Source organism: Rhinolophus ferrumequinum, chromosome 13 (assembly GCF_004115265.2).
Source record: "Rhinolophus ferrumequinum isolate MPI-CBG mRhiFer1 chromosome 13, mRhiFer1_v1.p, whole genome shotgun sequence".
Taxonomy (NCBI): domain Eukaryota; kingdom Metazoa; phylum Chordata; class Mammalia; order Chiroptera; family Rhinolophidae; genus Rhinolophus; species Rhinolophus ferrumequinum.
In genome coordinates, this window is record NC_046296.1 from 30,401,487 (window position 1) to 30,415,830 (window position 14,344).

General features: G+C 31.6%; 1 protein-coding gene across 1 annotated transcript in view; it reads left to right on the forward strand.

Annotated features, from left to right (window-relative positions):
• Nucleotides 1-14,344, forward strand: part of FANCL (FA complementation group L) — a 57,304-nt gene that overhangs the window by 20,223 nt on the left and 22,737 nt on the right. The window contains exons 6-7 of the mRNA XM_033125076.1: nt 7,999-8,095; nt 13,058-13,126. Coding sequence (XP_032980967.1) covers nt 7,999-8,095; nt 13,058-13,126 — 166 coding nt within the window. The remainder of the gene's footprint in view (nt 1-7,998; nt 8,096-13,057; nt 13,127-14,344) is intronic.

The window sequence follows — 14,344 nt, forward strand, 5'->3', positions numbered from 1 at the left end:
ACCTTTTAAGTAAAGCGTAGCAGAACAATGGAGGAAGAGACAGAGAACACAAGTAATTGATATGCAGTAGTACCAATTTGGTTGAAATTCTGAAGATTTGTCTTGAGGCATTGGTGTCACGGACCCTGTTATTCTTTGGATGTACGGTGATAAAATAGAGAAAAATCATTTTGACTTATTTTCAGATGTTTAAATTTTAAGATCTTAATGTTTAAAATAGTTAAGAATGTAGGAAAGGTTTGGAAAGGAAGAGGAAATGTTCTAGTTTTGTTTGTTATATTGATATAGTGAGTTTGAGGCAGTTTTCTAAGCGATGTGACATGTTTGGGAGAACTCCAGTAATGAAAATTAGTTGAAATATTGAGAATGCAAACATGAGATTTTTTAAATCATTTCTTTCCACCTAACCATTATTTGTTGAATGCTTATGTAGGGCAGTGAAGATACATAGGCAAGACTTAAGATTCCTTATGGAATTGGTGGAAGAGTAAGAATTTAAGTAGATGATCACAGTAGTGTTTAATTCTAACAGTGATAAGTGCTATGACATAATTATAGGATTTCCTGAGAGCCCATATCAACAAAGTTGTAAGACAAATAGTGCCAGTATATAAAAATATTTTATGGAATAAATGGTTTTAGAGATAAATAGAAAGACATGACTTTTGCTTTGCATTATATACATTGTCGTGATATGACAGAAAAAAGAACAGATCTCTAACTTGGATAATAGATGAAAGTAAAAAGTAAGGATACGAATGCCTCTACCATAACCTTCGTCGCAATGTTAATGTTTGTCTCTTCCTTGACTAGGATCATTACACACAAAACTTCCATTTATGAAGTTCCTGTTGTATGCCACTGGCTGTGCTAGCCACTTTATATAATTCTTGGGTAATTCTCAGAAGAAGTTTCAAGATGATATATAACAACTTTGTATATAAAATGAGTGTATATAGCTAAGGCTGCCTGCATACCAGTGCTCAGACCTCGTTTGTGAATGATACTCCCTGGAGTTGTGCTACTAGGATATGGAACCTTCAATAAAGTTCCCTCACGTACTTGGAGATAGTTTTTATTAGTTTCACCCTCAATGTGTTACTATCTGACCATGGATAAAATTGGCCATATGCAAAATTAACCCTTCCTTAGAGATAGTTTTGAACTCTGTTGCTTAGGTTTGTGGAAAAATCATAGTTTAATTATAGTGACTAGGATGCATGATTGAAGTAGAATATGGCTGCTGTTACCTAATCATTTGTTTATAGTCTTTAGAAAATAAAGAATGTGTTAACAGAAGAGAAGTTTTCTGCATGGATTGTGAGAAGCCAAAGAATAAGATTTGTCAGTATTTATCCAACACTTTCTGGTGGAGTAAGAGAATCTCTCATCAGTTTTATTTTTGTGACTTAGTTGGGTTTCAGGACACTCATCTAAAACTGAGACCTGAACTGTGCCGTCCCCAAACTAGAATTGCTACCTTTTGAGGCCCTGCCTCAGCAGCTGGCTAGCTTTGTAATTTAAAATATCTTTTAAAATGACACACATAATGATTTGCATGACAAATTGATTTAAATGGATTTTCAGAATCTTAATGACACCTAGACCATATCTATATATCTGTATTTTTCTTATACTGTAAATAATAATGTTGTAGATTTGTTAGTGTAGAAGTAATATCTGTTAATAAAAGAAAAATCTTACTTTAAGTTAGTGAAGATCTTGCTGTGTTTTTAAATTATATACTTGAAATTTCTAATCAACTCTGTAGGATCAGGCATTATAGAAAATTAAGTTAGAAAAAATACTTAAAATACGATTGAATACGTTCCTTTCCCCTTTATTCCCATACCCTTTTTTTATTTTTAATGGAACTGACACTGAGAATTAGTAGCCACCTTAAATTGGACTGCTGTTTTTGTAATTTCTGTACTTGTTTCAATTTCTTAACACTAAAAACAGCAAGTTGTCCAATGCATATGATGAAGGAGTCATGACCGTTGTGGGTGATTTTGGATGTTATACTGACTTACAAAGATGAGTGATGAAAAAAATGTCTTGATAGGTTTCTGTTAACTTCTGTTTGTTGTTTTATAGAATGACTCATTTAAAACAATTAGAATTAAACAGAGTCCTTAGGGTTTAACAGGATTTTCAGTTCGGTGTTAAGAATGCCCTGGAGTTAAAAGTACTAAATACTTTTGCTTTATTAGGTGGGCTGATATACATCCCATTTTACCTAGGATAGTTCTAATTATACTTTTTATCCTGGCCCCCTTCAGTTGCATCTACTACTCCCTCCCCCCTTACCCTCTGGTAACTACTAAACTATTGTGTGTGTCTATGAGTTTTTGCTTTGTCTCGTTCCTTTGTTGTTTTCAGTTTTATATACCACATATCAGTGAAATCATAGATTCTCGACTTTTTCTGTCTGATTTATTTCGCTTAGCATAATAATCTCAAGATCCATCCATGTTGTCGCAAAGGCACTATTTCATCTTTTGTTATGGCAGAGTAGTATTCCATTGTTATATACTTCGTTTTTCAAATGAAATTAATAATGCTTAATAATCATTGAAAATAAACATATATTAAATAATTCCCTGTGTAAAGTAGGTAGGTATTCAGTTGTTGAGACACTAGTTCACACAAATATAATATGTCAGACCATATATGAGTTTTACAGACTTAGTATTATGATTTAATTATAACCAGTAATAACTTTTGTTATATAATACAAAAGAACATATATAGAATATGATTTTCATTCTAAATAACCTTTATAAATAGTGTTTTTCTTCACACATATATTCGAATCACTGAATAACTTCAAATTACCAAATAGTAAAAAAATGGTGTTTTTAATAATTGGCAATGTCTTGATAAGTGTCTAATTTAAACAGAATTTGCATTTGGTTATTTAAAACTTACATGTGAAACAATAAATATGAACCAGTCTGACAATAGCTTCTCCTTGTTCATTTAATGAATAGAGCATTTGCACATACATAGAAGTATAAAGCTTGTATATTCCTTATAAAATGGCCAAAACTTACATGAAAAGGAACAGTGTGAGAGTTTCCAGAAAGGTGAGGTCATTTTGGGATACAGATAATTTAGGAAGGTTCTTAGAGGAGGTGGGTATTGGGATAAGCTTGGAAGGAATATAGAACCTTAAAAGGGAGGGATCGTTGGAGGCAGCGTTGTAGTGACGGAAATGTGCAGTTCATGTTTGGTCTTTGGAATAGAGAGGTTGCGCACATAAGAGGATTAGTATCAGGGCCAGAGTGAATGTTCTTGTCTGCTAGACGAAGGATGCTTCATATTCAGGTGATGGGGACTCACTGAGTATGTTTGAGCAAGGGGTTACTATGATTAACAAGATGCTTTGGGAGATTAATCTAGTCATAGAAGGCAGGATAGATTGATGTACAGAAGAGACAGGAGGTAAAGACACCAAGTAGGGAGGTTTTCAAACCTAGGTTTGAAGTATTAATGCTTAAACTTGAGAGTGGTGGTAAAAATGGAAACTTTATTAAACCATGAAGGTCTTCAGTCTGCCTTTTGATGTTATTACTACGTAAATATAAAGAAAAGAAAAACTATGTAACTTAAGCTGTTGTCAAAATGGGTTCAGTATTTCAAGAGATATAAAGCACATTCTTTCTGCTGCTCTGTACTGGTAACATTCAGCTATTAATAAGAACAACAAAAACCTACCGGAAGCTTAAGTATTAATATCCTTTTTAAATGTTTAAAACACTTGACTGTCAAATTTAGTGCCTTTTTAGTTACTGCAAACAGACTTTAAAATGCAGCAAATGATAAATACAAAGTGCCGAAAGTATATTTTATTTCATATATTTGTGTTTTTATATTTTCTCAGTCAGCTTTAGCTAAGTCATAACAGCCAAACTCCTCCTAAATATAAACTTTAAATGTGATTTCAACTTTAAGAAATTTTGAGGTTTCCAGTGATAAAAGTTTTCTAAATTTATTATTTAAATGAATTGTTTTTCTTATTTTAAATGAGTAAAAATGATTTATTCCATATTGTCTAAATCAAAATATCCAACTTAACAATAACGTAAAACATTTGAAATAGATTTTGTTAAAGAAAAAATTATTTTTACATTACTTGTAAGAGCTTATCACTGTTTTTTTCCTCCTTTAATATTTCTTCCACAGACCAAACACTAAGATATTCTTTCCCATTGTAAATAGATAGAAATATGTTCTATTAGTTAGGGTACAGGCTAAACTGCTGTTAACAAAGAGAACCCCAAATCCTCAATGTTTCGAATAACATAGAATTTTATTTATCTAATCATTAGGAGTTCAGAGGTAGGCAGATGATGGTCAAGAGAAAGTTGGTAGCTCTGTTACACAAGGTCATCCAAGAATCCATGTTTCTTAACCATTTATTGTGGCTGCATTGTTCAGTAGCTACTACCGTGTTTCCCCGAAAATAAGACCTAGCCAGACAATCAGCTCTAATGCGTCTTTTGGAGCAAAAATTAATATAAGACCCTGTATTATATTATATTATATCATGTTATATTAAGTTATATTATATTACATTATAGAATATTAAAGATTGGGTCTTATAGTAAAATAAGACTGGGTCTTACATTAATTTTTGCTCCAAAGGACACATTAGAGCTGATTGTCCGGCTAGGTTTATTTTTGGGGAAACATGGTAGCCACATTTATATTCAAGTTAAATTAAAAATTCAGTGTCTATACTAGCTACATTTTAAGTCCTCCATAGCCACATGTGGCTAGTGGTAACTGTTTGGACAGTGCCGATGTAGAATACCTCCATTATGGTAAAAAGTTCCAGTGGTCAGAGCTGCACTAAGAGAGTTGTTCTTGTCTGCATGATCGTTGCTGGCTTATATTGGCCTGTCTCAGATGTAGCCTAAAGGAAGGGGGAGTGAGAGAGGTGGTGGGGAGGGGAAGGCACAATTTTGCTAAAAAACGATCCAAAAGATGTACCTATCACTTCTGTTTGTAGTCCATTGGCCACAATTTAGTGATATGCTAAAATTTAATGATATGCCAAGAGCAGCTAGGAAAGGTTACTAGCTGGATAGAGTGTACCCTGTTAAAACTTGGTGTAGTTAAGGGTGCTGTGGAGGCAGCGTTCTGTTACCAAAAAGAAAAAAGTGAAGAGAAATACTAGAGGACATGTGGCAATCTAGGTTACATATACTCAAGGTGTTAATAATCACAATAAAATTTCTCCCTATCCCCAAAACAAAGTACATGGAAATCCACACGGGTAAAATGTGTAATTTTAAATGACCAGACTGAGATTAACTTGAATTATAAATGTTTTTTACAATTTATTTGAATTACTTAAACAAAATTAATCTTACCATTTTGACTGTGAGGCCGTGTTTTGAGCATGAGACTTTCTCTAATGTATTACCTCCATATCTTAAACTTTGTGGAAAGATGATCTTTTGTTTGTGTCATTGGAGACAAAAAACTAGAACTTTTGTTTGTTTCTGTTTTATTTTGTAGATGTTCAATAATGATTTTGATCATTTTGATGATAAGCAGCAATATGAAATATGAAAAGTACTAGTGGGTGATTGAGTTGTTCCTTTTCTATCCGCACCCCTTCTTGCTCTCTCATGGTTATAACTACCTGGGGCTTATAATGCAAAGCAGCAGCCTTTTCCCACACCATTTCCAGTGTCTTTGAGACAAACACTGCAAAATGTTCATGTTTACAACTTTCATATTTCTAAATAATATGCCGATATTCAATATTGCTTGATTTATCGTTTTAGGAATTACGTATTGATTAACTCCTACATTAAGAAAGGATTTAGCTCCTATACTATGGTCTCTACCTTTTTTACTATTCTTTTATTCTTCTACTAGGATTAATATGTCTTAAAGTCTTTTCATGTCCTTTCAATTAAAGATGTGTATCTCTTACTCTCAAATTAGCAGTTACAACTTTTAGTGTACCTAATCTTCCCATCTCATATCTTTCCTTTTTCTACCTCTCAATTTTTATCATTGCTTCCTTTCAAATTGCAATGGTCAAATATATTTACATCATTTTGTGTAACTATAATTAAATCTTTTAATTTTATCGCTGGATTTTAACAATTCTAATTAGTAAGCAGTTTGGTGTTTTTGTGACAACGTAAATATTTTTCACTGAAAAGTTAATGGTAGAGCAATTACAATTTTTAACATAGATTCATTGTTTATAGTTTAGTTTAAAATTTCCTCTTCTCTTTTTGGTTTCCTGTATTTTAAAAACATTTTTCTTAATTTCTCCCCGTATATAAGTCCTACCCTCTGTTCTACAGACTGCTTTTTTTTGGGGTGGGGGGGAGAGGTCAGCTATCCCTTTCCTGAAATCTTCGTTATCTCTCATCTAATGTTTTTTATCAGCTAGTACTGTTCTAACCATTTTTCATTTTTATAAAATTTGTTGAAAATTTACTTTAGTTGATGTTATTCCTTTTCTTTTTGTATCTTTGGGTTTGTTTACACCTCAATTTTTTTTTCTTTTTTGAATAGGGGTATAAATGCATGTGTTCATCTCAACATCTTGAACTGAAGTGTTGATTTTTTCAGAGTCAGGTGTCCATATATCTGCACCTTAGAGTTGTATTGACAAAACATGTATTAAAGTCTCTTCTTCTTAATTTTTTTGGGGAGGGGGGATTTGAGATATTTACAGATATAGTTTAAAGAAATTAATGATTAAGCATATATATATATGAAATCATATTTTTATATAAACATTTTTCTAGAATAATTTTACTTTCATTTGTTTTTTAAGAGCCTGGACTTTTTTATTGATTATGCTAAAAATTGCTTATGTTGATAAAGACTTTTTTATTTTACCTTTTAGTTCATTATTGAAGATATGTGTCTTCTTTAGTTTTAGATCTATTTTTCATTACAAACAGTATTCCACAACTTTATAGCCCAGCATTTCTTGAAATTGATCCATTTTGCCATTGTATCTGGCCAGTGACTAAACCACATATAGTGATGTTAAAAAAATGTTTCCTGGGGTAAGAGGCTAATGTTAGTTCTGAACTCTGATGGGGCTTAACCATCAGTCTGGGTGATAAGTCACACAACACTCTTAGACTACTTTTTATCTTTACAAGAGAGTAGTATTGTAAAAATGTCAAAAAATATCCACATGCCCAGTTCACTAGTAAATATACTACTACATTTGAACATTTTTGGCAGTAGCTTATGCTACTCAAGGGACTATAGTTTTACAGAATGATATATTTCAAAGGGTATTGGTTTCTATTGTAGAAAATGCATGCATTTAGAACAACTTAAAGCCCAAACAGTTGTGCTGGTGCTATGTGTTTAAAATATTAGTCATCTTGAATACTTGTGCAGGTTAAGTGTCAGAAGCTATATATTGCCAAAAAAGAAAATTTATTGTTAGGAGACCAGGCCATACCTGTGCTTATACAGCATTTTCCTTGGAGGAACTATTTGAGTATGTGAACTCTTATCAGCCCTTTTTGTACAGTCACATTGAAAATAAAGGAAAAGTTCATTGAGGAGAAAAGCAAATAGAGGAAGCATGAAAGTCTTATACTGTATCACACTACAGAAGTGGATCAGAGAGTTTGACAGGAAGTTTAATGTGTACATAAGTAGAGGCTGACAGGAACATGCTGTGTGAGCCAAAGGTTCCAGTGATGGAAACCTGAAACAGAGTGCTCACTGACCACAGCGTGAGCCTTGACACACATTGTAAATAATCCAGAGATCTATGACTGCATTAAGCACGAGGCTGCTGTAGTAACGGCAGTAAATCTATAGCAGCGTAAAGGGCTGGCATGCAGAAATCCCTCTGATTAATTTTTGTAATGGATTAATAAGAACATGGCAAATATTTTCATTTTGAATCCTATCGTCCTCCAACCACCCGCTCTCCTCAGTCCTGCCCTCCCAGTGTGATCATTTTTTTTATGCTCTTCCACTCACCAGACTTGTATATGCAGATACCTGCTTCAGCACCATCAAGTTAAAAGCTGAAGATGCTTCTGGTAGAGAGCATCTACTCACTCTCAAGTTGAAGACGAAGGTATGTGCTTCGTTAAACTGTTATTACGGTCAGGAAATATTTTGTGAAATGACCTTTGTGAATCATATTTTCAATGTAAAGAAGTGTTAGTTGCTTCTAAAACACACACACACACACACACATATATATTATATATATATACACACATATATATAAAACATATAACATATAATATATACTATATAATATATAATACATCATATATAATGATACTTTAAAAAAATTATTTTGGAAAGCTTCAAAGAATTTATTCACCAGGTTTCCAAAAGCCTAGATATAATTTAATGTCACTATTTTAGTTCAAATTTGATCAAAATCTAGACTTCATAATAAAGCTATATTGCAAATAAGATTCAGCATCCTCAAACATCATCTATAGAAAAGAGTTGAAGTTGCCACTATCCCAAGTAAAGTTCCACTGAAGGTCTTTTGTTTTCAACTTTTACTATGAATTACCCTTGAAATTCTTATTTCTGACCCATCACACAAACACACACGCACACGCACACACACGCATACCTTTTATTGTTTGTTTTGGCTGAAATTTTTTTTACTCCCATTATTTTAGAGTTTGCAAAGGTTATGGCTCTATTTAGAGAGCCCATTACAGACTAGTGATCTATAACTACTCACTAATTTATTGGCACAAAACAGCTGTTTCATCTTTATTTTTTAGTTCTAAATTGTGAATTTTGAGAAGTAAGTAGAATAAGCAAGTTCAATATATTAATCATTTATTTAGTAATCACTCGGGAAACATTAGAATTTGAGAAATCCAGGACATCGTTTTTTTATTGTTCCCAGGAGTCATCAATCAACTCTATTTCAGAAGATTGTAGTGATGAAAAGATCAATTGTGTTTGTCCTTTTTAAAAATGTGTCTGGCATTTAAGCTTTCCATGAGAGAGAATTAATATATAAAGCTGTACTGGGTGACACAGAAAAGTTGGTATCTTATAGTGCCTCTATCAGACAAGTTGAGAAATGACTCACTCTCTTTTTTCTCACACACAGAATGTTTAGGTATCATTTTAAGACTCATATGTGATAAGTGTCAAAAAAATTAGTAGGATAGAAATCTTATTTGTAAAAGACATTACATGAATATTTTTGTTAAAATGAAAAAAAATTTATTTGCCCTTTTAATTTTTAAAGGTGTGCTTTTCTTTTAAGATCAGGGAGAAGACTGCCTTTATCCTTCCAAAGGTCACATACTGCCACTGGCAAGGGTTCTGTCATTTCCTGTAAAGCTTTTTGTTTATAATTTGTACATTGATAAAAATTGCTTTGTGGCTATGAAGACCAAAATGAAATATTTTAAACACATCTATGTTGATTCTGTCTTTTTTTCATAGCCTAATTTTTGCAAGCTTTTTCTACTTATTAAAGAGATGCTTTGTGTCTACACTGCCTGTATCTGTACCTACAAGATTTTATTATTAATTCCAGCTAATGATATTGGCAGTATTGAGAGTGAGGATATAGCCTATAGTCTGTTGGCTTTTTCTTACACCTTCACAAGGTAGATAAGGTGACACTTTTAATATTTCCCTGGAGAATATTTTTAAGTGTCAGTTTTTGCAGTATCCATAGCCATGAAACATTATTATGGATGCCTTGGCAAGTGAGAATAGAAAGCTTTATTTGAGTTAGGAAGGAATGAGGAAGAAAAAAATTCTGTTAAAAAAAAAAAGGGTGGAACTGAATGAATTTTATGTTGGTATGATTTAGTAGAGACTTTAATTATCCATTTAATTCAGTTTTCATAGAAACCAAAGTTATCTTTTAGCTATGATAATTTCTTTTCTAGAAACATTTGGGCCTGGAATTGTCAGTTAAAAATAGTGATAACTGAAACTATATGTTAATAGTACATAATGCAAAATCTTAATCCAAACTAAATTTTAAAGAGTCAGGCTGATTTTCTTTCTTTTTTTTTTAAACCTTAAAGCAGGCTTATTTTTGTAAATACACAGACTTTTTAAAATGATTTTTAAATATATAATAAGTGCATTAGTTCTATGATTTTATTCTTGAATACATTCTTCCTATTCTGCCACTCTCCCTCACTGTCTGTGAAAACTCACAAAGAACACAATACCAATTTTGACTAGACACCCCCTATTAAAAATAAATATATAAATCAAAAAGAAATGTAAGGGACACAGTTGAATTTTGTTGTTTTTATGAGTGTATTTTTATGTAATACCTACAGTACATCCTGAATTGTGGGGTAAAGTGATCTTTTCTTGAAAAAAGTAGTTGCCTAGGGCTTGCTTCCTCAGCTTTGGCCAAGATCAGAGCTACTAGAAGAACAAATCACGGATGTAAATCAGAGACTGGGCACTCTGTGTCTCTGATGGCTGTTTTTGTAATGTGCGATTTGTATGTATTCACTGAGGAGGGAACCTTACTACTTAGATGGCTTAATCACGGAACAGTTTGGGTTAAAATTTTCCTTAGAACAATATACTCTGAAGTCTACCTATATTGCACGTAATAAAAAATATGCTTTTATAATTTTATAATTGTATTCTTTTATAGTTATTGATTTGACTGAATTGTTTCAAGGTAGATTTAAAAATCTTAATTAAAAATAATTAATTACTTATTTTTCAAGTACTGTTCCTTTATGTGTAGCTTTTGTTGTCAATTATAGTTCTAAAGTAAAACTTTTGGTAGTTAGTCTCCGCTGGTTTTATATATACCTATACCACTTACTACTGAAAACTCTGAATTTTGATAGATATTTTGCAATATTGTATTTAGTTATCTATGTTGCAGTTAGTAGCACAGTACAGGTGACTGAAAATAAGTATCTAGGATGCTACTTCATAATTCATGTTAAATCATCCATAAGTATGTAAATTTCTGCTTCCAAGGTTCTATGTAGTTATGTAAAGTTTATTATATAAATTGATCTTAAATGTGATATAATTAGCACATACTACATATGCATTTAACTTAGATACACAGTAATGCCACCTACATATAGATCAATCTAATTTATATTTATGTTTGCATACTTACACGTAAAATGTATTTGAAAGATCTATTTATCTCAGAAACTATCCCGCATTTATATATGTGGGATTACATTTATTATAACCTGCTTTTTTGTTCAACTATTAGTGGATCTCTTTCTATGTCAATACATAGGTACCTTGATTGTGCCCTACTTAAATATGAGATCGTATTCCTTTTAACATAATGAGCTGTAGGTACTTAATGATTTTCAAAGTCATGGATACTTTACTTGGTTTATCTACTCTAAATATAGAAAACATTTCATTAACTTCATACTCTGCCTCCGATTGATGATTTGTTTAAGTTAGAGAGTTGATACTGTTCATTGTCATCAGTAGGAGACAAATACCAGTAACTCAAAGCAATCTAAGTACTCAGTTTTTGATCCATGGCGGTTTCAAGGGCGCATCGTTAGTTTTACAGAATCTTAACATTTTAGAGGGAAAGCGATTTTATAACGCTTTTGGTTGAATTTCATCATTTTTACATCTAAAACCACCAGAGAAATTTACTGACTTGTCCCAGATCACACAAATGAGTTAGCAGAACTGAAAACCAGAGAAAACGAAGGTCTCTGCCTGCATTTACTTTGAGATAAAAACATGGCTTGTAAAAATGGCATACAGATTGCGTTTCCAGTGATTACAGCAGTTACACTATTACATACATCATCTGACATTTTAATTGTCTGAAATAGAGCTCCCTCCTTAATTTCAGCCTGACCTTTCTTTTTTTTTTCAAAGTAGAGCATTGTTATATTTTTATATGGTTTACTGTGTGTTTGCTTTTGCGTTATCAGTTCTACACAGTCAGATACCATTAGTCAGAGTGTGTGTTAAGTTTCTTTTTAGCCAACCGATCCTTATAACTAAATGTTAATTCTTTTCAAAGCATTGACTTCAAATGATGTGATGTTTGTTAAATACTTCAGTGATAAATTTTTCCCCTTTCACTTATTCAGCAAAGTAGTGAAAAATAAGCTGAAAAAAGTGAGTCTAAAACTTTTTCTAAACATTTTACCAATGAGAGAGAGTACTTTTCCTAAAACTAATTTTCTTTTAGTAAATTTCACTTTTTAATGGAAAGAAATAAGTATTTAAAAATTACATTTGACTTTGAAAACTCCAGAATTGGATTTTAGAGCAGTCATGTAGTACCATTCTTTAATAACAAAATTGATTTTAAGATAAACTGTGTTTTGTCTTTGATAACTTAGAAGCCTCGTTTGTCCTTATGTCACTTTTTGTGTAAAATTGTTGAATTAAGTTTCTGTTTATTAACCATAAAAATATTTTTCTTCCTTTTTTTATATAAACAAAAAACTATAACTTTTGTTTTTCATTAGTAAGCCAGAAGACACTTTATTGTTTCTTTTTATTTATCTTCTTGCTAATAGAAATTGCTTAATTACGGAAAATACTTTTTTTAAATTGATAGTTGTTTATATTTTTGTGCATTTTTTGATTCTTTTAACAGGTACTGCCTCTTTAGTAACTGAAGTTTTTTGAGATTAAATTTTAGACTGAAAGGAAACTAATATCAACTAGTTTGATCTCATTGTAATGATAAAGAAACTAATATCCAACAAAAACGAAAAAAGAACAAAAAAGAAAAAAAATGAAACAAAGAAACTGAGATCCAGTGTGATTTACCCCTCAAATCGCATTACCAGCTGACCTAACACTGACTTATTTCATAGTAATGAATTTATTAAAAACTGATTGCTTTGTTACCCCCAAATCTCTAAAGTTTGTACCTCCTGAGCGTAACTTGACTGTTAATCAGTTCTTGACATCTCTATAATAGTAGAATCAAAATATTTATGTATAATTTGCATTTATAATACTTTTCCTAATATATTCAGTTTTTCTAAAATGCCTTATGTGAAATTGTCACACAGAAGCAAAAATGACCTAATTTTATGCTTTTTCATAGTACCCTGCAGAATCACCAGATTGTTTTGTGGATTTTCCTGTTTCATTTTCTGTTTCCTGGACACCAAAGGTACATTCTAAAATTTATTTTAAGGATCTAAAAAGCATATTCTGTTTCCTAATAAGTGGCCATTATAGGTTTAAAGTGATTTTTTTCTTCAGTTTTCTTTAAGCATATATTTATTAACAGGACTTCTAGAGTGCTTCTTTTATATTTTCTAGTAGTTAATGTTCATTTTCTCTCTGTACACACATCACACTCATATGCACACATACACACACACACGCATGCACACACACACACATACATAAACACACCATCCAGCTTTTAGATCTTTATGTTTTATTTTAGATGAATGTGAAGCTCTATTGACAGAAATAATCCTTTAAATTTAAGTGGTAAAAGACTTTAAAACACTGAGCAGTAAGTGGAAAACTGGGTGAAAATTTTCATATTGCTAAAACTTTTAACATTGATGATGTAATATCATAATCTTTTTCAGAGAATAAGTTAATGACTGAAAATATAAACCCTGCCATTTCAGCTCAGTTTTTATTGTTCTAAAGTATTTATCCTTTGTTCATCCTTGAACTTACACTATTTTCTTTTTGTATGTGCTTAGAAACATTGTACTTTGAATAAAGACTATAGGAAATTCTTTCTCCTGCTCTTGTCAATTGAATTTCTCAATCTATTGAAAATATCTAACAAGATAATGTATTTCGAAGTGCGTTGTAAACTGTAACATTATGTAGTTATAAGGTGATATGATTATTAGTCTTACCGTCATTAACATTATGTGTATGATTTCTAAAGATCTAGCAGAATGGTTTCATGCAAAGAGAAAAATATTCCTAGTGACAGTTTACAAATATTTTCTAAATACAGGCTACCTGTATTTTTGTTATAAACTTTTGATATGTTCAATTGAGAATTTATCCTTACATTTTAAATATCAAATAACTGTCTGGTATATGATGTTATAATAGTTAAAAAAAAGCTTAACAGGATTTAAATAGTTTTGTGAGGGTTCAAATGTCATTTTAATCATACTATATATTCAAAAACTATTTTTCTCATTTTATTCTTTAAAAACAATAAAGTCTTCCTCCTTCCAAAGGAAATTGAGAAAACACAGCAAAATAAAGGAGAGGAAAAACGCTGTGATTTGCTTTTGGTATTATCTTATATATTTTATACACACACACACACACACACACACACACACACACACATATGAAATACTGTGTTGATTTTTTTAAAAAGAGAATTGGAATTATATATAAA